This window comes from Typopeltis vanoorti, chromosome 5, assembly GCF_054136105.1.
Source record: "Typopeltis vanoorti isolate ZY-2024b chromosome 5, IOZ_Tvanoo_1.0, whole genome shotgun sequence".
Lineage (NCBI taxonomy): Eukaryota > Metazoa > Arthropoda > Arachnida > Uropygi > Thelyphonidae > Typopeltis > Typopeltis vanoorti.
The window spans coordinates 167,613,185-167,636,197 of NC_143553.1; the positions used below are offsets into that span (position 1 = coordinate 167,613,185).

The 23,013-nt window shown below is 36.1% G+C and overlaps 1 protein-coding gene across 2 annotated transcripts in view; it reads right to left on the reverse strand.

Moving 5' to 3' along the window:
* Positions 1–2,190: 2,190 nt before the first annotated feature.
* Positions 2,191–23,013, reverse strand: part of LOC150107041 (large ribosomal subunit protein mL53-like) — a 33,846-nt gene continuing 13,023 nt past the window's right edge. Inside the window, exons 2-3 of one of the 2 annotated variants that reach the window (XM_090393398.1) lie at positions 21,791–21,903; positions 2,191–5,532 (exon numbers count right to left, since the gene is read on the reverse strand). In XM_090393398.1, coding sequence (XP_090249524.1) covers positions 5,088–5,267 — 180 coding nt within the window. In that variant the 5' untranslated portion in view covers positions 5,268–5,532; positions 21,791–21,903 and the 3' untranslated portion in view covers positions 2,191–5,087. The remainder of the gene's footprint in view (positions 5,533–21,790; positions 21,904–23,013) is intronic. The other variant, XM_090393396.1, reaches the window with a different exon arrangement.

Genomic DNA, 23,013 nt, shown 5'->3' on the forward strand with positions numbered 1-23,013 from the left:
GAAAACTTATCAAAAATAGACTCACAGTTTTAGTTTGTGCGAACATGACCGGTAGTGATAAAAGAAAGCTTTTCGTAATTGGAAAATCGGCAAAGCATAGATGCTTTAAAAACATAAAGAAACTTCCCGTTGATTATACAGCGAATAAGAAGGCCTGGATGACATCTTCAATTTTCGAAAATGAAATTCGCAAGTGGGATAAAAATCTTCGCAGTGAAAACCGGAAATTTTTGTTATTGATAGACAACTGTCCTGCCCATCCTGTAGTGGCTAATTTAACAAACATAAAACTTGTTTATTTGCCACCGAATGTGACATCTGTCTTGCAACCACTTGATCAAGGCGTAATTAGATGTTTTAAATCCCATTTTTGTCGTATGTTAGGCTTGGAACTGATAGAACGCAGAGAAAATCCGCGGAAAATGCTCATGCTTACGACTGATCTTCGATATTGCGTAGTTCACGCAATACGTTTAATGAGTGATGCTTGAAATTTGGTGTCATCGTCTACGATACAAAACTGTTTTAAGAAAGCCGGTCTTGAGGAATACGCGTGCGAATCTGAAGAGGATAACTTACCGTTATCAGCGTGGTTAAAAGCGCGAAACTTGAACAATTTTGAAACGTGCGCAGAGATTGATAATTTTATAGACATTGATAATGGCGTCGAAACTTCGGGTATAACCGACAGACGCTGACATCTTAAAACAAATCTCTCATACACCAGAAGATAATAGTAGTAGTGACTCCGAGGAAGAAAATAGCAATGATGAGAAAATCGTTACCTGGTGTGAAGCATTAAGTGCTTTACATATTTTAACAAGATTTATGGAATCGCGATCTGTAAGTTCAGACGACACATTCAAACATCTTAGTGGTATAAGGAACAATTTCAAACGTATGAAATATGCGTCTTGTGCAAAGCAAAGCACGCTTGATGATTTTTTATGTAAAAATGTGAAGTTTTAAAAATAAATTTTTGTTCTTTATATGTATGTATACACATGTTACCCAATATACCTATGCTGAGAAAAATCTGAAAACATTTTTAATTCGCTCAAATTATGACCTTCTTGGATATAACGAATAACGGTTATTACGAACAAATATATGCGGTCCCGTGGAATTCGTTATAACCGAGTTCTACTGTATTTGCATTCCTCTATGCTGCTTGGGACCAAATAATGGCAAAGATAGGGTGCATCTGTCATCAACCAGTTATATAATAGCAATAGACTTCTATTCTCACACTTCAGTCTATACATAATGAGCATTTTCTGGATAATTTGCATATTCTGCAGGATGTTAAACCTTATTTCTAACTGGAACAACTCATTCAATTTTAACTGAAAATTACACTGAATTGTTTCATAACCATTGCCTTCTCCTGTGAGATGAGAACTTTATCCACGGGAATGCTACCAAAACACAGTCCAGTCCTATTTTTCACAAGAAAGATTACACTTTGCTTCCTATTAACCTCGATGATGTCCAAGCTCTTTAGACAAGATCAGATTTTTCTTCAACTAACTTACACCTGTTGTTGTTCCTGTCACCAACTCATCACATCCATAGGTTCTAAAAACAAATTGTTATTTTCTGCTGAAAACTACTACTTCATAGTTGCATATTTTTAGAAACAGGAATTCGAGTTGAGATACCCTTTCCCGACAGGTTCATTCTAATCATGGAATAGCAGCATGCCCATTCAACAACCCAAACAGTGTAGGAAAAACAAGAACCCTTACCGTTTCTATTCTCAGTGGATATCTTTGGTCTACTTGCTCCCATCTTTTTTCAAACACCTTTCATGCATAGGTGTTATAAAGGCTGTGCAGCCATATGCATAAGAGGTAAGTTATCACTCTGAGTAATGGACTAGAGAGATGTCACCTTTGGAGGCGAGGCAGGGAGTTAGTGTCATCACAAATCAAGAAGTTTATATGATTACGTTTGCTTACACTTACCATAACAAACTAATTTTGAATGAAATAATGCATGATGTATAAAATATACATTATAAAAATATAGGTGGTAAACTGGTAAGATGCAGAAAGAAGGGAAAAAGGAAGGTAAGATGCAAAGGATGAATACAAAATACTACCAGAGCTAATACAACTACATTTTATAATGAAAGTTGGCAAGAAAATTCATATTGGCAACTTGAACTCAATAAAGCCAAATTGGGCAGAAGATTATTTTACTATTTATTAACTATCTATATTAGGATATTGCACATAATATTAAAGAAATACAGACATGGTTTAATGTGGATTAATCTGAACTTAACTTTTCCTCTATTAAGGAAACTTCTTTACATACGCAACAAGTAAAACACAGTCAGGACGAATGCTGATAGTTCTAAAGAATAGTGTAAGTAAAGACACTAACTCATGTTTTATTCTTAAAACTGGTGTAACCAATTTTTTTTAATTAATTTATTTTTTTAAGAAAGAAAAAGCAGATTTAATAAACATTTCATACAAAAATTACAGAAGCAACCCACTTTAAATTAACAGATCAAAATCATAAGGACGTACTATTAGAGAATGCTAGGAAACCTTTCATTGACTAGCTATTTTCAATTTAATTTCAAAATGCACCAAATGTGCTGGTTTGCTTAGTGGCCAGAATAGCAATTTCAATGGCCAATAGTTCCCTGGAGGTTTACAGGGATTGTGCAAGAATTATAAATAAGCATTAAAACTGTCACTAGACACCTATAACAAACAAATATCGTGATGACCTCACAAGTAAATATAATATTCTCACTGGATATAACAATAATGGAGAAATGGTATATCATCCAGGTAGACTGATTTTAGTACTAAGTGGTTTATACATGACAGCAAGGACAAGGAAATGGAAGTATGTTACTAATCAGTAAAAAAGGTAGATTCTATAAGAAAATCACTTAATGATTTATATTTCATTACTGAATCTGTCTTGCATTATATAAACATAAACAATCCAACTTAAGGATGGGGTTTATTACAGAACAACTGGCAACAATTCCAACTGCAACAAAAAAAAAAAAAAAAAAAAAAAAAAAAAAAAAAAAAAAAAAAAAAAAATCAATTTAAAGTTAAGCTGCAAAAAAGTAATAACATGCATCTTAACCAGGAAACAAACTTATAAGTATAAATTAAACATGCCAGGAAATTATATTCTGGTTTAATCCTTTATCCAAGTGTAAGCAAACAAAGTCCTGAAAATACTTCAGATGCAAACTTTATTTGCTTCTGTCGATAGCCAATATCAATCAATCACCCCTTCAATTTTGACATGCTGCACAAAACAATAACAGAAAATGGTGAAAAAAAGTGTGACGACGTGCACAACTGGAAGTGAAAAACAGAGATGCACAATCATGCTCGCAATTACTGCAGATGGAAGAAAGTTGCTGCCTTATGTAATATTCAAAAGGAAAACAATGCTGAAGGGGAAATTTTCCCCCAGAATTCATGTAAGAGTTCAAGAAAAAGGGTGGATGGACACTACAATGGTCTGGTCCTCCTTGTGTGGGATAGTTTCCACGACACTTAGGACCTGAAATAGTAAAACACTTTTGGATGTTTTACTATCTGAAATGGTCTTACCCAGTGGTGAGCTATGGAAATTTCAACAAAGGGCTTGCATTGTCGAGCAAAAAAAAAAAAAAAAAAGTATTTCACACAAAAACTTTTATTGATACAGCTTGTGTACAAATTCCAATCAAAAAGTATGAGAGGAGAATCAAACCTCTAAAGGCTATCATTTTAAACAAATATTTCATGATCTAAATATGAAATATTTGCACACAATCAACTGTGTTAATTTATCTTACATAAGAAAAACATTTTTTAACTATCAAAATATAATAAGAATGAAATCTTTTATAATCTTTTATGAAACATTTGATTGGCTACTGGTTTTACCATACGATTTGCTACCAGAAAAGAGAAGGGTAAAGAAAGCGCATGTACTTATTTTCGTTTAATATGTTAAAAAAAAATTTTCTTGAAAAAAATAAAAAAGTAAACAAGAAGAACAAGGGGCTCACAAATTTGAGAAAAATTTAACAAAGGGCTCACGCAAGCCCCTTATAGCTCACCACTGGTCTTACCCCTTGTCTATAGTCCTTGGATGCATTAGTCAACAAACTATTCATGTATGAAAATTCTACATTGAGCAGATGGTAACACATGCTATTTATGATCTGCATTAAACTGAGTGAATTTAGACAACCTCAGATCACTGTGAAGAAATTTATGGATAAAATGGATATACTTATGCATAATAAGGATGAAAATTTGTAAACTACATAAGATATATAAGAAACGTTAAGATTTAAAATTTTAGAATTTAAAAAGACTAGGATTACTAAATATTATAATAATGGAATTAACTCACGTAAATTATTCTTTATTCGTAGAATTTTCACCTGAGTATCACAGGCATCATCAGGTGAAAATTTTACGAATAAAGAATAATTTACATGAGTTAATTCCGTTATTATAATAGTTAGTAATATGTCTACTCATGGTATTTCCTAAATGATTATCCTGAAAATATTTGAATGCATGCAAGATGCATATAAACTATTTTAATTGTGGTTTTCAGGAATCTTAGATATTTAGATCTACCATATTAAATAAGTGAAATTACTTAAGATTTGAAAAACAAATTAAACAATCAGATTTTCATATACAAATAATCTATATTAAACACATGGTAACAGATAATTTCACTGTCATGGAATTATTACAAGGTTTGTCACATGAAACATATTTGTTATCAGTGGCATCATCGCAAAAGTTTTTAATTTAATAACACTATTAGTGTAACACTTATTTCCAAATGATTCAATTAAAAAAAACATTAAAGCCATCACGCAAACGGATTTTTTTAAAGCAATATGATTATAAAATGATCAATAAATTAAGACAGTATAACAATCCTAAATGCCAAACTTTTTCACTCGAATGACACAATTTAAAATGATATTGGTATAAATTTTTGCCTTAGATATTTTGAAAAGCTTTAACTAACCATGTTTGCATAAAATAACTTTACCTGAAACAAAATATTTGACAATTTTAAGATTCTCATTCTACAGGTTTCAATGTTATAAACCTTGACAGCACAAATGCAAGTACAAACGAAGCTACTGTAATAAAAATGGCAAAAATATAAAATGTTTCTTCGTCAAATACATCAGCAAATGCTGGCAATTGACCATAGACTTTATTAAAGAGATGTGCTTCTGATTTATATGAATGCTTCATGTTGGCAGCAACTATTTGACTACACTTTAACTGGTTTTTCCTAAGAAAACTGTACAGCTCTCTGTAACACAAGCTCAGAATGATGTTAATTCTGAAAACTTGGATTTGAAGAGTTACTTGGCACTTCCAATCGCCTTCATTAATGATGGTACAACACTTGGAGATTCTGCAGGTGTGTCAAATCTATTCAAGATCTTCAAATATTGTTCCACTATCTCCAATTCAGTAAGATTGCCAGTCTTGAAGATAATTTTCTGACCGTTATCTGTATAAAACATTGGGAGAAAAAAAAAAAAAAAATGAAATTCATATAATTAAAGTATACTTTTGAAACATTTGTAGATCATTCAAGTTTTGGAATTTATTTTTAACTATTGTTATACTACTACTGCAATGCAAAGTATTAGTCTAATGAAGAAGAAACTTGGGTTTAATTAATTTATACTGAATGATTCATTTCTAGCTACAATTTATCTTGTGAATATCAGTTAATCAAAAACTGTTTAACAATGATCTTATATTCATGGTACATTACAGTTTATCTCACTTTTGCAAAATTTAAATGCTTTATTTTAGTAACATAAATTTAATGCAAAAACTTCTTTGGAAGAAAAGAATTATGTCTTGCTGATGATTCTCAGTATACTCACATACTTCAAACTATAGACTTGACATGATAAATACTCTTTCAGAAATGCCAAGGTCCAAATTTTCTGGGAAATTTCTAGGTCTGGTTGGACAATCATGTCACACCTGGTGTGATCCAGGATGCAGCTCTTATTCATTTCGTCCTCAAAAAACAATCTATATGATCATCGTTTTAATACTGATGAATTAAGAAACCGGCTCAACATCATGTTGAGTAGTGGGGATGACAGTGAGATGTGTTTAGTGGAGTAGAGTGCCTTTCTGTGATGAGTCCTTGGGAGGTGTCATGTAATAATAATACATTTTACCATCAGACATCACTGAAGTCAGAGGATTTATGGTAAATTGCTTGATTGTTTTTAAATGCAAATAACACTTGTGAAAGGATAAACATATATCAGTATCATAGGTGGAGTAAGGGTAAGATAATCTGCAATCTCCCTGCTCTAGACTAAACACAGAACTTTTTCAAGCCATTTCAGACAATGAAATGCACCTTCCATCTACAGCTATCAACAGCCATATGCCATACAATGAGATTCAAACCAACAACTTGTTGGGTGGAGGAGCAATCTATTTGGCCAACCAGACATCAAACTGGATATGCAGAAGACAATATGCATAAGTTATAACCTCTAATTCATATATGTAAAATTCTGGTTTTATTCAAACCTGGCAATAATTTTTTTTTTAGCCCATCTTTGCACAAGAAAGAATTCCTATCAAATTCTCAAACTGTAAATGTATAAATTAAGTGTCAAAAATATTAATTTAGATATGATTTTTTTTTTAGATACAAAACTTAACAGAGAATTCTTTTACAAATTTTAATTATTTATGCATATTTGGGTGACATTTAAAGTTTTAATCACCAATAAAAATAATTTTAATTTATTTGTTATAATCAGTGATTATAACAAATAAATCTAGGGTGCAAGCCATGAAGGGGCGCAAAACTTCAAGCTATGCTTTATTCATACTTTACTAAAATATCAAAATTAAACAGTGATATATGATTTAGATATCGATTCTTTTTCTTTATCCCTCACACAGTCACACATCACACTATTTTACTATTTAACTCTTGGGTCTTTTTTGTTCCTTACCTAAATGATTTGAACTAACCGCTATTTAAAATTCAGTATTTTATAACTTTTTTTTTTGTAAATGAATTATAACAGAAAATTTTCAAATTAATTAAAAAAGAAAATTAAAAAAAAAGCCCTATTAATTTAACCTGAAAGACAATTTTATTTTGTTTAATGTCAATTAGAAACATTTTAGTTTATGATGTAAAAATAATCATATTAAAAAATTCTGAATATTTTTACGTATTAATTATGCTTGTTAGTTTTTGTTTTCATACACGCAGTGTCTGCACTTGTGATGTGCTCGTTATGAAATTATTATATTAGGAGTAACATGTAAAGAAGTAAAAATATTGAAGTGCTTACTAAACTGATTATTTATGTTACTTATAAGAAAGTTTGTTGTGGTTTAAAATGTTGAATTTTGTGTTTTGTGAAAGACTTTCTCTTAGTGCTAATGGATACAGCGAGTCAGCCATTTTATTGCAGTGCGTAGTTTCTGACTTTTGTGGAGTGCGCATGCTCCCGGAGAGGACTTGATGTGTGATTGACAGCTGACAAGGAAAGCGCTGTGTATCCAAGTAACGGTTGTAAACAAGAGAGCGTTCGCAAGTTTTTAGAACAATGGCCGGTAAATATTCAAGTTGGAAGGAACTTGATTTTTTTAGTGTGTGTGGCAGTCGGAAGAAATTTCATAGTGTATTCTGAAAAGGGAATAGTAAAAATAATAGGTTTCAAGGAGGAATAAGTAATGAATAAAAGGAAATCTTGAAACTAAGTTTTTTAAAGTGGAAAAAGTTAAGACTGCCATTTAGTATTGTGAATGAAAGAAGAATTTGTTGCTTACATTCTAAAGTGAATGTTTTTCTTAGAGAAAATATTGATAAGGAAAATCTATAAGTATTAAGGATGCCTGAAAGTGAATGTTTAGAAAATATATTGATTAAGAAGATTTATAGGTATTAAGGATGCCTGATCTGATGAGTATTGCTACTAAAAAGAAACAAGATAGTCAAGAAGACTTTTATGTGTGTTACATTGATTGATGAAAAGGATCCTGAAAATGAAGTACAGAGCCGTGTAACTTCTGGAAAAGAGCCTTAACAGAAAGAGAAAAAGACTATGAACATTTTTCTGTGATTGTGAAAGAAAAAGTGTTTAGTCTTAAGAGTAAGTTTATATTTTTAAATAAGGCCTTGGATCCATATAATCTGTAGTTATAGTTATGTATTATTGCTAGAAGTGTATATATATTGTTTTAGTTTTATTAAATGTGTTTATTTTGTACTTGGTTTTGAGTCAATAATTAGTTGGATTCTGAAAGAGAGAGTTAAGGTCATTGCACCAATTGGAGTGAACTTTTGTGCAATACAATAACATATAGGGACACTCGGAGTCAAAATAAAAATAATTGTTAGTAAAAGAGATTTATATAATAAATCACCTCATAAGTATATAGTATAATTATTAACAAAGGCACAGCCGGTAGACTAAATAGTTAATATACTATATATATATAGTATATTAACTATTTATATTTTATATATATATATATATATAAAAAAAAGAGGGAATATAAAATATTATAAAAATTATATAAAAAATAACAATGAAATAAGGGGCGCCTTGTAAACTTTGCCTAGGGTGCAAAATAACCTGGCACAGATAGTGGTTATAATACACTAACTGCCATTGTTGCTTTATTTATTTTTTTATGGATTTGTTCAAAAAAGTATCGAAGTACACTGGTTTCCATAAATTAAGGAACAAAGAAAAATCATGATAACACAAAACTGTATGATGAATTTTTACACAATCCAACGAAAAGCAATACAGGTAAACTTTGATATATGTGGTTTCGATCAATTTGAGTTAATACAGTCAGAAATATTTATACCATTCCTCTATATATGAGCCCTCTTAAATTACAAATAGTGCAGCAGACCACAGGAAAAAAAAAAAAAAAAAAAAAAAGACTGAAAACTTGTGTCTAAATAGTGTTACCAGATTGTGTCTCTGCAATTCACTATGCTGCCATAAGCTGAGTTTTGCTTAGGCAACTATCCAAGGAAGATGTGTCTTTCCATTACTGTATTTCATGCTAAGCAGTACTGTATTTAATATTCTGTAAAAGTTCACTATGCCAGAAAGGAAAAGTGACATGCCAGTGAAATCCAATAAGAATAGTAAAAGTAATTACTTTGGATACAAAACATTGTTATTAAAACAGTTTGATAATGGTCAAATCAAGGCAAGCAGTGACATGGTCACTAGAGTATGACTAATTCTGTCCAAATCAAAGGAATACACAGAACAAGGTAAAGTTGCATGAAACCTCATCAATCACTATGCAGTGCACTAGGAGCATGCGGCCTATTTTGTTTGCAATTCAGAATCTTGATAATTTGGCTGAAGATTGCAATCAAAAATGAAGAATGGATGAAAGATTGAAACGAAGAGATAGCATTTGGGAATAAGGAAAATGAATTCTTTGAGTATGCGACATAACTATCTCATGCAGTACTTAAAGGAGGGCACGTAAGGATCAAGTTTTAGATCTGATCATTTCATCAGAGGATGTAATTGTGAGTGGGGGTTTCACACTTTCCTCTAGTTGGTGAGAGTGATCATGAAGTGTTCACCTGGGTTGAGGCTAGCCATATACAGACGTCTGTAAGGAAAGGATATATGTGGAATTATAAGGCTGGTGATTATGACAAACTTAGGAGACAGCTTGGAGCTATAGCCTGGAATGAGAAGTTGAGCAGTAAGGAAATAAATGCTGCTTGAAATGACAAAGAAATACATAACAGCAACAATGTGTGAATGTATTCCAAAGGCTGAATAAGGTAGATGTAAAATGGATGAATGAAGGGCTTCAGCATGACTGGAACAAGAAGGTACTTTGGAGGCAATACAAGATGAATAATGGTAATAATCAGTTACATGAGGAGTATAAAAAACTAGCTAGAAGAATGACTCAGTTAATAAGAAAACAAATATGCAGTATGAGCAGAAATTTGAAAATCAGGTGAAGAAAAACCCTAGTTTTTTTTTTTTTTTTTTTTTTTTTTTTTTTTTTTTTTTTTTTAGATATGTGGCAATTAGGAGGAAGAATGATCATGGTAAAATTATGATAACAAATGAAAACGGTAGAATGGTAACTGCAGTAGAAGTATTCAGTGATCAATTCATAAGGGTGTTTCATCCTCATCAGGATGGAATCATGAGGAACTTAAGTGTAGAGGGCATAGGAGAGGATGGCTTAATTGTGAATAAGTTAGAGGTATTTGAGGAAATAAATAACCTTGATGTCAATAAGGCGAAAGGATATGATGACATATCATCATGTGTCCTAAGGGAATTGGGTAGCATTGGCATGCATGTTTAATAAGAGTCTTACAACAGCACAGGTTCCAAAGAAGTGGAAGGAGGGTAAAATTGTTCCAATGTATAAAGGTGGTGATAAGGCTGTAGCTTCAAATTATAGGCCAGTCTGTATATCTGGAGTTGTGAAGGTACTGGAGAGACTGGTGAAAATTAGGGTACAGAAATGGGCTGATAACAGCAGTATTCTCGATTGTTATCAACATGGGTTTGTTAAAGGGAGATCATGTTTTACTAACTTGCTTATGTACTACTGTACGAGGTGACAAATACCTTGTCACCCTTAATAGATGCATATGCAATGGTGTGCTTGTATTTGAAAGCTTTTGATTGACTGCCACCTGACAAACCTTTAAATAAATTGAAACAAGATGGGATTGGATAACAGACTTCAGAGTTGGATCAGTAACTGGCTGTCAGATAGGTATCAGAAAGTTGTATATGGGGGGGGGGGTATAATATCCCAAAAGAGGGCAGTGTTTTGTGACCATTGTTCTTCAATTTGTACGTTAATGATATTGGAATTTAACTAGTGATATGTAACTGTTTGCAGATGATGCGAAATTGGGGAGAGGAATGCAGAGTCAAGCAGATGTTATGGCCTTATTAGGAGGACTTTAATAGAGTGCATGAATGGGCAAGTAAGTGGAATTATCAGTTCAATGTTGCAAAGCGTAAGGTTTTGAGATTTGGTAGGTGATGATGGAATGCAAAGCATACACTTGGTGGGAAAACTTTAATGGAAGTAGAGGAGATGAGAGATCTAGGAGTAATGGTGGACAAGGACATGAAATTCATAAGGATATATTGGAGAGGGTCCAGAGAAGATTCACAAAGGTTGTCAATAGTTTTTGGAATATGGAGTACGAACAGATTGAGAGAATGTGAGTTGCACAAGTTGTGAAGACATTACATTGGACAATGTGATTGTCTGTGATAATGTGATGCCATTACGTCTCTGTACTCGAATGTCAGGGTCCTCCCTGACATGCAGAAACAGAGGTTGTAATGGCATTGCATAAGGCCTTGATCAGGATTCAAATGATTATTGTGCACAGATATGTTTGCCAGGTTTACATGGTGACAAGGATAGGATCCAGAGAAGATTCACAAAGGTTGTCAATGGTCTTTCGAATGTGGAGTAAGAGGACAGATTGAGAGAATGTAAGTTGTAAAGCTTCATGAATAGCAGATATATCATTAAGACATCACTCAAAGAAAACAAATTTCAAAGGGGGATACCATGATATTTTTTGCCAGCAGAGGGAAGTTAGAAAAGTTTAAAGTTTAAACCAAAATGTGTAATGCCAAGTTAACAGGGTAATCATGAAGTGCCAATAAAGATACAGATGTGAAATTTCCTGCAGTTAAAAAAAAAAAAAATTGAGGAATAATTATAATGACTGTCAAATTTTTAACATTGATGAAACGCGCCTTTATTGGAAGAAAATGCTGTCCAGAACTTTCTTAGCTAAAAATGAAGAATCACAACCTGGTTACAAAGCCTCCAAAGAGTACTTAACTCGTCTGCTGAGAGGAAACGAATGCGATTTCAAATTAAAACCTAGGCTTATTTAATATTCACTAAATCCGAGGGGGTTCAAACCTAGTTGTCGAATAGAGGAACTTTTTCTAAGCCTTTATTCAACTGTGTGCCTCAAAAGAAATTTTGGTAAAAGAAACTTGAGCAGATGTTTTGAAATTTGGAAACTGTTAAACAAATTATGGATTTAGATCCGAATGTGTGAAAGAAGCATGTTGGTTTGCCGAACCCAACAAAAAGGAAGTAGTTGTTATCCCAAATTTTATGAATAGAGAAAGAAGTCTACAACTGTTCAAATGATGTTTGACAAATATGTTTTGTAGAATGTAGAATATCCGTTTTTCACTCACTTTCTAGTCCATTTCTTTAATAGAAATGGTTTTGTTAGCTTACTTGCTTTTCATCATTCTTTATATTTCTATCTTACACTGTTAAAATATTGCAAAGACCTAAATTAAGCCTTGTGAAGAATGTTCCAAAACATGGATGAATTAGAATTTTTCCCATCACTGGTTTTTAACTTTGATATATATATATATATATATATATAGTACACTTGTTGCACAAATTAACCACATGTATCTGAGTTTACCTGTAATATGTGATGTGAAAGAAACACTCACAAAAACCAAATAAATAATTTAATTCAGTATATATGTATATATATATATGAAAAGGTTCATGAAGATGGGTGTGAAAATTAAGGATGTAAGTGAATCTATAAGAGTGCAAAAGCAGAGGGTGAAAGAAATGATAGTAGTGGCAGGAACAAATGATTTAAAAGGAGAAAAAATTGCTATGAGAGAGGACTTGAAGGAATTACTAGTGGTAGCAAAAGAAAAGAGTGAGAGAGAGTTAAGATAGTGAGTCTGTTGCCACGGTATGACACAAAAGAGTAGAGAAGGAGGGCCATAATTGCAAATGACTATGCGCAGGTTATGCAGGAGGAGGAGTGGTGTGGAGTTTGTGGACGTGTGGAGTGAGTTTGATGGGCGAAAGGATTATATAAGATTTATATAAGATGGATGGTTTGCATCTGAATGGATTTGGTGTGAAGAGACTGGAAAAAGTGTTTGTTGAATGAAGTGAAAGTGGATGTGCAGATTCGGGGGGGGGGGAGTGGATATGCAGACTTCAGGAAGACAGTTGAGTGTATGAATGTGTATAATATGCCCAAGCTAGTACGAAGGACAATAAATCAGAATGGGATAGCTAGTATAAGGCATCAAGATAAGGGTGGGACTAACAGGCTTCTGCATTTCATGTATACTAATGCCAGGAGTATTAGAACAAGAAGGAAGAATATTTGGACTTGGTTTGGCTCTTCCTGGCCACAGGTTATTGGCATTAGTGAAGCATGGCTGACAGAAGATGATATAGCTAGTGGGATAGAATGTGAGGGGTATAGTGTGTTCAGGAGGGACAGAGAGAATAAAATGGAGGGAGGAGTGTTATTGAAGATAGCTGATGAACTGCAGGATAGAGAAAAGAACACATTTAAGGCTATTTGGTATGAGATTGAGTTTAGCAAAACAAAATATACAGTTGGGTACTGCTATAGACCAGGTGATGGAATAGATGGTGGAGATAGTATGCATAAGCAAATAGAAGCAATGAGTGGAAGGAGGGTAATTATTATGGGGGATTTCAACTATGGTAACATTGATTGGAAGGAGGAGAGAACACATGGAAGGAAGGAATTGGATTTTATGCAGTTATTAAGGGATAACTAGCTGCGATAGCATGTAATGGAAAACACTAGGGGTTCAAGAGTGCTTGCCCTAGTAATTGTATATGAGAATTTGACTGTAACGAACATGCCCACGTTGCCACCAATTGGTGAGAGTGATCATAGGGACTTGATCTGGGAGGTGGCTAAATGTGTAGAATTTTCAATTAAGACAGGGTACATGTGGAATTACTGGGCTAGTAAGCTTAGGAGATTGCTTGGTACAGTGCCATGGCATGTAAAACTGCAAGGGCTGGATGTTGATAGTGCATGGGAGGTGGTTAAAGGGTGTTTGCAGGAAGTAATGGCTGACTGTACACCTAGAGTCCAGATAGTAAATCAAGTAGGGGTTAAATGGATGAATAACACTATTAAGCTTGAGCTGCAAAAAAAGAAACAACCGTGGAAGGAATTTAAGCAGAAAGGTGACCTGCAGGCCCATGAACAGTATAAAGCATAGGCCAGAAAGGTAACGAGTGTGGTAAGAAAAGCAAAAGTAGATTATGAAAGCAAATTAGCCATGCAAGCTAAAGAGAATCCTAAACAGTTTTTTTGATATGCTGCAAGTAAAAGAAAAAATATATACAGCAGATTGATTTTAAGGAATGCCGATGGTAAGGAGGTAACTGAATCAGTTGATATAGTGGAATTACTGAGTGAGCACTTTGCAAGTGTATATCATCCATGTGGTGATATTGCAGGAATGAAGGAACCAATTGCTTATACGGGAATTGAGGTGAATAGTATAAAACCTTAATGTAAATACATCTGTGGGATTGGATGGTATACCAGCTCGGGTCTTACGTGAAGTGGCTAAAGAATTGTCAGTGCCCTCGACCATTTTGTTTAATTTGAGTCTCGGGTCTGGATTAGTCCCGAGGGGATGAAAAGAGGGGAAAATCGTTCCACTGCATAAAGGAGGTTCCAAGACTACTGTTGTAAATTACCGACTGATTAGCATACCAGGAATCGTTGTCAAGGTTTTGGAGAAATTAGTCAAGAAAAGAATACAGGATTGGATAGATGAAAATGGGATATTGTATGGGGGACAGCATGGTTTTGTGAAGGGTAGACATGCCTCAGTAACTTGCTCACGTTTTTTTAACACAGTGACGGCTGAACTGGATAACGGTGATGGATTTACAGTGATTCTGCTGAACCTTGCTAAGGCCTTTGACAGGATACCACATGGAATTCAAATCAGTAAACTGCAACACATGGAGATGGATAGGAAAGTGGTTGATGGAGAGATATCAGAGAATACTTTATTCAGGAGTCGAGTCCAAACTCAGAAGTCAAGGCCTGTGACTAGTGGTGTATTGCAGGGTTCTGTTCTTGGACCACTACTGTTTAATTTGTTCATTAACGATATAGGAAAGGATCTGAGAAGAACTGTTCATTTGTTTGCTGATGATGCAAAGTTGGGTAGAGCAAGAGTGAATGCACATGATGTCAAAATTTTGCAGGATGATTTGGATAGTTTGGAGGACTGGGCTAAGGAGAATGGATGTCAATTTAATGTGGCAAAATGTAAGATAATGCATTTTGAGGTGAAAAAATTAGCAGAAGTATACCACGTTGGTGGTACTATACTCTAGGAGATTGACGAGGCCAGGGGAGTGTTGGTGGATAAGAAGTTGAAGTTTAGGAGGCATATTACAAAAGTGGCTAAATCAGCTCATCAAATCACTTGGTTACTGAAGGCACTTTGATGAGCAGAGACAAGCAAGTTATTGTTCCTCTGTATCGAGCATTGATAAGACCCCATCATAACTATTGTGCCCAGATTTGGCACAGACATTCGCCAAGATTTCTTCTTGATGGGGGAGGAGGTGGAGAGGATCCAGAGGCGAGTGACCAAGATGATAGCTGGTCTATGGACTGAACCTTATGAGAACAGGTTGAAGATTTGTGGGTTGCAGAAATTGGTTGATAGGCAGAAAAGGGGTGATATGATTGAGAAATTCAAATTGCTGAAGGGTTTCTATAAGATTAATTCAGAGGATATTTTTGAGAACAGAACTGGTGGTGGGAGGACTAGGGGTCATCCATGGAAACTGGGCAAGAGTGTGGTTAGCAAGGTTTTTTACTTGGAGAGTGGTGGATGAGTGGAATAAGTTGCCAGAGTCTGTTGTGAGTGCCATGACTGTGAATGAGTTCAAGGGGAAGTATGATAAATACTGTGTGAATGTTGAATAGTTGTTCTTGACATGATGTTAGGGCCTCCCTCGATGAGTCTAAGGACCCCCTGGAGTTGCCCGTAATAATAATAATAATAAAAAAGACAATGGTCATAAACAAGAAGTCAAAATGAGATTGTCAAAGTGGCCTCAATAAGGAATGTGGTCATCCCTCACAGCAATACAGTGCTCAGATGTTTCATACTGTGTATAATAGTGTCCAGGAGGTCAGCTTTGCAAAGTTTTCCTCATTACTTCAAGATTTTGGAGAGGCAGTTTGAGATAGCAGCAACATGCGTATCTCGAGTACTAGACATGCTCAACAGGATTAAAGTCAGAAGATCTGGTAAGCTAGTCTATACATAAGAGAGTTTCTTCTTGAAGATATTGGTACATGAGCTTTGCTCAATGAGGATGAACATTATCATCTTCCAGGATAGGTGTCTCCCTTATTGCACCCATATATGGATAAACATAGGGATCTAGGATATCATCTCTATAAGTTGCTGCATTCGTGGTTCCATTAGGAAGCACATACAGGTTGGTGCGGCAACCCAATAAGGTGCCTCCCCAAAACCATCACACTACCTGTACCATAAGTGTCCCTTTCACAGATATAAGAGGACAAGGTATCGCTTTGTAGAGCAAACTGGGACTCGTCCATAAACAATACTGATCCTTGCTGGTCTTGGGTGCAGATGACATGTAGTCTTGCACATTACAAACATTCCTTCCTGTGGCATGAGGAGAGGAGCATGCAGACAAACAGGCCTAGCATTCAGACCACTTTCCTGAAGACTTCAGTGCACAGTGGATGCAGACAGCAATGTACCTGTACTCAACGCAAGGTCAGATAATAGCTGATTCAGGGTAGCACTGCTGTTTCAGTAAGCAGATAATCAGAGATACTGGCCACTTACTGCAGTTGTTCCATAGTTGAACCATAGAACAACTCACATGCAATCATCTGGCTACCTCACTTTGGCCAGTCTCTAGTCTTACAATAGCTTGTAGCCTGAACAAATATCTTGCAGCCATTTGCATATAATATAATATATTATAGGTTGTGTGTATGTGTATTGTGTGGTGAGGTTGGGAAAGAAGATATTTGTTCACATTTGATTTAAAGGTCTGTATATTGTATTCCTTGGGAAATGCATCGGGGGAAGACTGTTCCATAGTACAGCAGATGCAGAGATGAAGGAGGAGGAGAAGAAATTTGTTCTGTGGGTTTCAAGGTGCACTGTGAAGGGATGTTAAGCAGCAGCTGCACATGTTCCAACGAGATCAGTACTAAGTGGGGGAATTATTGATGCAATTTCAGATGAACATTTTCCATGGAAATATTTGTAGAATACACATAGTACGGAGACTGATCATCTGTGCGAAAGTGGGGGGGGGGGGGGGAAGGTTGGTAAGAGAAGGGTCATTAATAAGTCTGGTTGCTCGCCTCAGTATTGAGTCAAACATTTTGAGGGAGCTTTTGAGGGCCCACCCCTATGTGAGAGTAGTATTCAATAGTTGGGCAGAGGGCAGATTTGTGATTTGCATAAGATTAACGGCTGTTCAGGGGTGAAGTAATGTCTTGAGCGAAAGAGAAATCCTACACCAGGAGAAGCTCGATGTCAGGGGGTATTCCATGAAGAGAAATCTCAAATTGTCTGGAAATTTGGATGTTGTCAAAAATAATACTGGGAGAAAAATAGTTCTTTTTTTTTTTTTATGAGAAATAAGACAGTACTGCGTTTTATCAGCACTGAAATTGACTAGGTTATCGGAACCCCACTGGGGAATGGCTTGGAGATTAGAATTGAGGGCAGTGGTGGTTGATGTTCTGTAGGTTGAGATGAGTTGTGTAGAGTAAGGTTTATCAAAAGAAAGGGAGGAATGTAATGTACCAACTATGCAAAACTGTGTATTGGGTTGGAGGCTAAGCTGAAGTAGGTCATTGATATATAGTAAGAAGAGGGTTGGTAAGAGGATAAGGAACTATCCACCACCCAGACAGAAAGCTGGCAATCCAATTACACAGGTCTTGAGATAGACCAAACGATGGCGGCTTGCTTAGTAAGCCCTTGTGCCTGACCCAGTAGAACACCTCGGAGATATCAAATGCAACCACTTGAGATTCGACAAACTTCTCCATGGCATTTGTCCAGAGATGGGTGATATATGGGTGCAGATCTCCTGTTGATCGGCAGCGAAGGAATTCATATTGGCAGTCGTTTATTAGATGAGTACCTTCAAGGTAGTTTAGAAATTGGGAATTGATGATTTTTTTTTCATTACTTTAGATAGGACCAAGGTGAGCGAGATGCAGCGGTAGTTGGATGGCAGAGACTTGTCGCCTTTCTTGGGAATGGGATGAATATAGGCCAATTTCCAGGCTGTGGGATAGATACCAGTGGAGTAAGACAGTGTATATAGGCAACATAGGACAGGAATTGGTTCTGGTGCAAAACGCCATCAGGGCTACGAGACTTTTTTTTGTGTGTAATTTGGACAGTATTTTACTGATCTCTTTCTGGCAAAAGGATATAGTGGGCATTGTATGTTGGACATCTGGAATGGTTGGGGACATTTGCCACTGTCAATTATGCATGCATTGGAAGCAAAGTGTGAGGCCAGGAGATTGGCCTTTTCTGTGAGTAGGTGATGATGCAATAGAGCCATCTGGGTATGATAGGGGTGGGAATAGTGTTGGGCAGAGGTTATGACCAATTGCTTTGGAGAGAGACCAAAAGGCTCGGCAGCCGTTTAGACAGGCTGCTAATTTCCTTCTTTTTGCTCTTTCGAACTCTGTTTTGAAAGCATTGATTGTTTTTTTTTTTTTTGCATTTATTTCGGGCTCTGATATAAGTTCTAAAGGAGGATGGCGTTTTCTTGATTTGAGCTAGTTATGGTATTTTTGGTTTTTTTCATTTGAACAGCCTTGGCGCATCTATTAGAAAACCAGGGTTTAGTTAGGGAATGGCAGGTCAGAGTACTGTGGGGGAATGATGTTTCCAAGTTCAGTGCATGTGTTTGGGAAGGTCGAAAGCAATAGTCCAACCATGGGAATGAGGCATAGAAGTTGTGGAGGCTGTCCCACTTGGCAATGTTATAATACCAAACTACTCTTGTATGGAGGGGGGGGGGTGGCTGTGTATGCATTATTGCATAGGGGAGGAGATGAGCACTAGGTTGTTGTCAGAATTGCCTAGGGGACCCACTACATTCACTTGTATTTGGAAGCATCATTGGTCAGGAAGAAATCTAGGGTATTTGGAGAGTGGTTTGGGTTATCAGGTATTCTGGTTGGCATCTGAACAAGTTGTGTATGATCATTAGTGATGGCAAATGCTTCAGCATCTCCGCCTACAAGATCTGTACAGCTGGAGGAGGAAAGCCAGTTGGTGTCGTGGACATTAAAATCTCCTAGTAGAACCTTCTGTGGGACCATAGGCACAAATAAGTCTCACTGTCCAATTCCTCATTCTGATATTTGCCCACATCACTCTACTTGTGGCTGCCATTCAAGAAGATTAGCCTCGTATTTCGTGTTGAATACTATAGCTACTCCTTCTTTTCCTTGATTTTCATTGCTTGAATATAACATTTTGTATTTATTGCTCAGAAAGATCTCACCAGTGTTTCTTTTTTGTTTCAGTCACCCCTATTATGTCGATCTGGTACTTATCTAATTCCTCAGCTAGCTCTATTTCTTTGCCATTTAGGCTTCTTATGTTGATAGTACAGATCTTTAACTCTGGTGATATTGAGTTGGGATGTGCTTTCAGATTTGTTCCAGTAGCTGACTTTTCGCTGTTCATCCTGGTTCTCTGGCAAAAACAACGGGACCTTGTTTAACCAGGCGTAGCCCCAGCCGGCATGAAATTTTGTCACATCGTACCATCATTTTGTATATTGGTTTAAGCCAATAAGAATACAATTTGGTCGGCTAAATCCCAAATTTCCAGCCCATCCTCGTTCATTCAGTATCCAGGTAGATACCCAACAGGGTGCAGCACGAGAAGGTGAGGATTGGACATAAGATCAGAAGCCCTGGTTGGTTCTCCACATTCCTTTAAAGGCTATGTGGAGGAGACCTCCAAATAGTCTTTAAAGCACCCCTATTGTTGCCTAGCAAATTTCAGAACCTCACACAAGAATACTTGAAAACAAAAACAGCAACTCACGACAAATGACAATCCATTTCCATCTTGTTAATGAGCATGATCATGCTCACTAACTGGATGGAAGTGCAACACCCCACTCACAATGACTTCATCTGATGAAATGATCTGATGTAAAACTCTTGATCCTCAAATATCCTTTTTTATATATACTGCCAAAGATATATTCTCTCAAACACAAGAAATTAATTTTCCTCATTCTCAAATGATGTCTCTTCATTACAATTTATATTGCCATCATTAAAATCATTCATAATGATTACCTTTCCCCTGTTTTCTAACCCAAGTTAGTTATGCATTTCCTCATCACCACCCTCCCAACATTCAATGGCCTATAGCAACATCCAACTAAATATTTCTTCCTATCTACCTCACATCACACTGCCTTAAAACCACTGTCACTATTTCTCTCTTGCATGTAGAGATGCTTGTCAAACAGCAGATGAATGGTGTTGATGCGGCATACCTTTAGGATGTTCCTGGCTGTCTTCTTATTCAGCGGCATCCTGATGTTTGACAATGCTTGTCAAACATCAGGATGCCGCTGAATAAGAAGACAGCCAGGAACATCCTAAAGGTATGTCCAAATTTTCCCTCTTATATTCTTCATATATTTATCTATGTATTGTCGCATAGATAATGTCCTAGAACTGAGTAAAAAGTGAACAACATTATTATAAAAAATTAATAATATTTTCTTAGAGGAGTAACATGGGAATTTTCCAATGTTACTCCTCATGGTTAGGCTAGTTGCTATGCACTTCACAACCATATGCCTGGGGGAAGGAGTATCCTAGGTTTGATTCCTGTTGACGATGTGAGGAGCTTAAGGATCTTTCTCAGCCATAACCAAGTTATCCGGTCTTGGGTGTGGACAGCAGGGTTCCCCCCCGTTTATCTCGGGGGGGGGGGGGGGGTCATCCTGCAAGCAGGCAAACTAGCCCTGTGAACACACAGGCTACAGTCATAGGATATAGTACTTAATCCCTCATTAGGAGGGCTCAACCAGTCCTAAAATGCGGTTGAGGAATGGAGGGAACCCCACACGAATAAAATAAATTTTTTTTATTTTATTCGTGTGGGGTTCCTAATGAGGGATTAAGTACTATATCCTATGACTGTAGCCTGTGTGTTCACGGGGCTGGTTTGCCTGCTTGCAGGATGAAAGCCACCAGATAAATGGGGGGGGGGGGGGGAATCCTGCTGTCCACACCCAAGAACCAGCTAACTTGGTTATGGCTGAGAAAGATCCTTAAGCTCCTCACATCGTCAACAGGAATCAAACCTAGGAAACTCCTTCCCCAGGCATATGGTTGTGAAGTGCATAGCCACTAGCCTAACCATGCGGCCCACCTAGAAATACAATGTAGTGATAACCACTATTGAACCTCATCACAATTCTGTGACAATACAGAATTCTTAATTCTGTATTGTCACAGGATAGTTTCACTATATATAATTTCTACAAAGTTTTTAGGTTGTTTGTTTCAGATAATGTTAATTCCTTTCTCAATCTAGTGGGATTCACAATGCTATTTTCACTGTGCATATGTTAGTGAAAAGAATAACACATTTCCCCTATCCTCCCAGAGGCATATATTATAATCAGGAAGTTATACATTGACATGCAATGAGTGGATTAACATTATACAAAAATATAAACATAGGATCTTAGAACTGACATATTCTTGTATTTTATTCTGTGAAAAGAATAACATTTTATTATAAGAGACAAAATGAAAATGTAGTTTATTTCTGGTCAGATTTACTCACCTAAATATACATTTACAACAGGCTCTGACTGATCATCTACTACTTCAGTCTTTATAGTACACTTTGGATTGCTTGCCCGTACTTTTGGTGCAGATATGTGAAACAGGAAATATCTAAATAGCCAAGAAAAAAAAAAAAAAAGCATATATATATCTACTAGAAAGCATACACATCCTTGAAAGTACAGTAAACCATTTCAATAATAAATTCAGTTTAATCCTTTATCCAAGTGTGAGCTAACAAAGTTTGCACCTGAAAATATCTTCAGGACTGAGGTAATGTAGTACAACACTGGACAACTCGTAGTAAAGGTGGACCAAGCTAACATTACTCCTACTTCAGTATCTTCCATAAGGCAAAACACATCTCCATGCGGATATGTATAATGTTATGCATTAAGGGAAGGGCCATTACCCAGACCGGTTTTGACCTTTATTGAGATCTCGTCAGTGGGAGTCAGGCCCAGAGATGAAGATACCAAGGCAGAAGCAATGGAGAGGTCATCTTTACCTATAGGAGTTGCCAAAAGGTGTGCCATCTTATTATAAAATTACTCTGGATTTAGAGAAAGATGTTGAAAGTTTATTTTTCATTTGGTTAGACTATAATAAATTTAGTTTAATCCTTTATCCAAGTGTGAGCAAACAAAGTTTGCACCTGAAAATATCTTCAGGACTGAGGTAAGGTAGTACAACACCGGGCAACCCGTAGCAAAGGTGGACCAAGTTAACATCACTCCTATCTCAGTATCTCCCATAATGCAAAACACATCTCCTTGCGGATATGTATAATATTATGCATTAAGGGAAGAGCCACTATCCAGACCGGTTTCGACCTTTATTGAGGTCTCGTCTGTGGGAGTCAGGCTCAGAGATGAAGATACCAAGGCAGAAGCAATGGAGAGGTCATCTTTACCTATAGGAGTTGCCAAAAGGTGTGCTACCTTATTATTAAATTACTCTGGATTTAAAGAAAGATGTTGAAAGTTTATTTTTCATTTGGTTAGACTATAATAAATTTAGTTTAATCCTTTATCCTCAATAAAGGAGACCACAATAAAGGTAAAAACAGGTCTGGGTAATGGCCCTTTCCTTAATGCATAACATTATACATATCCGCAAGGAGATGCGTTTTGCATTAGCTTGGTCCACCTTTACTACGAGTTGCCTGGTGTTGTAGTACATTACTTCAGGACTGAGGTAATGTACTACATTACCTCAGTC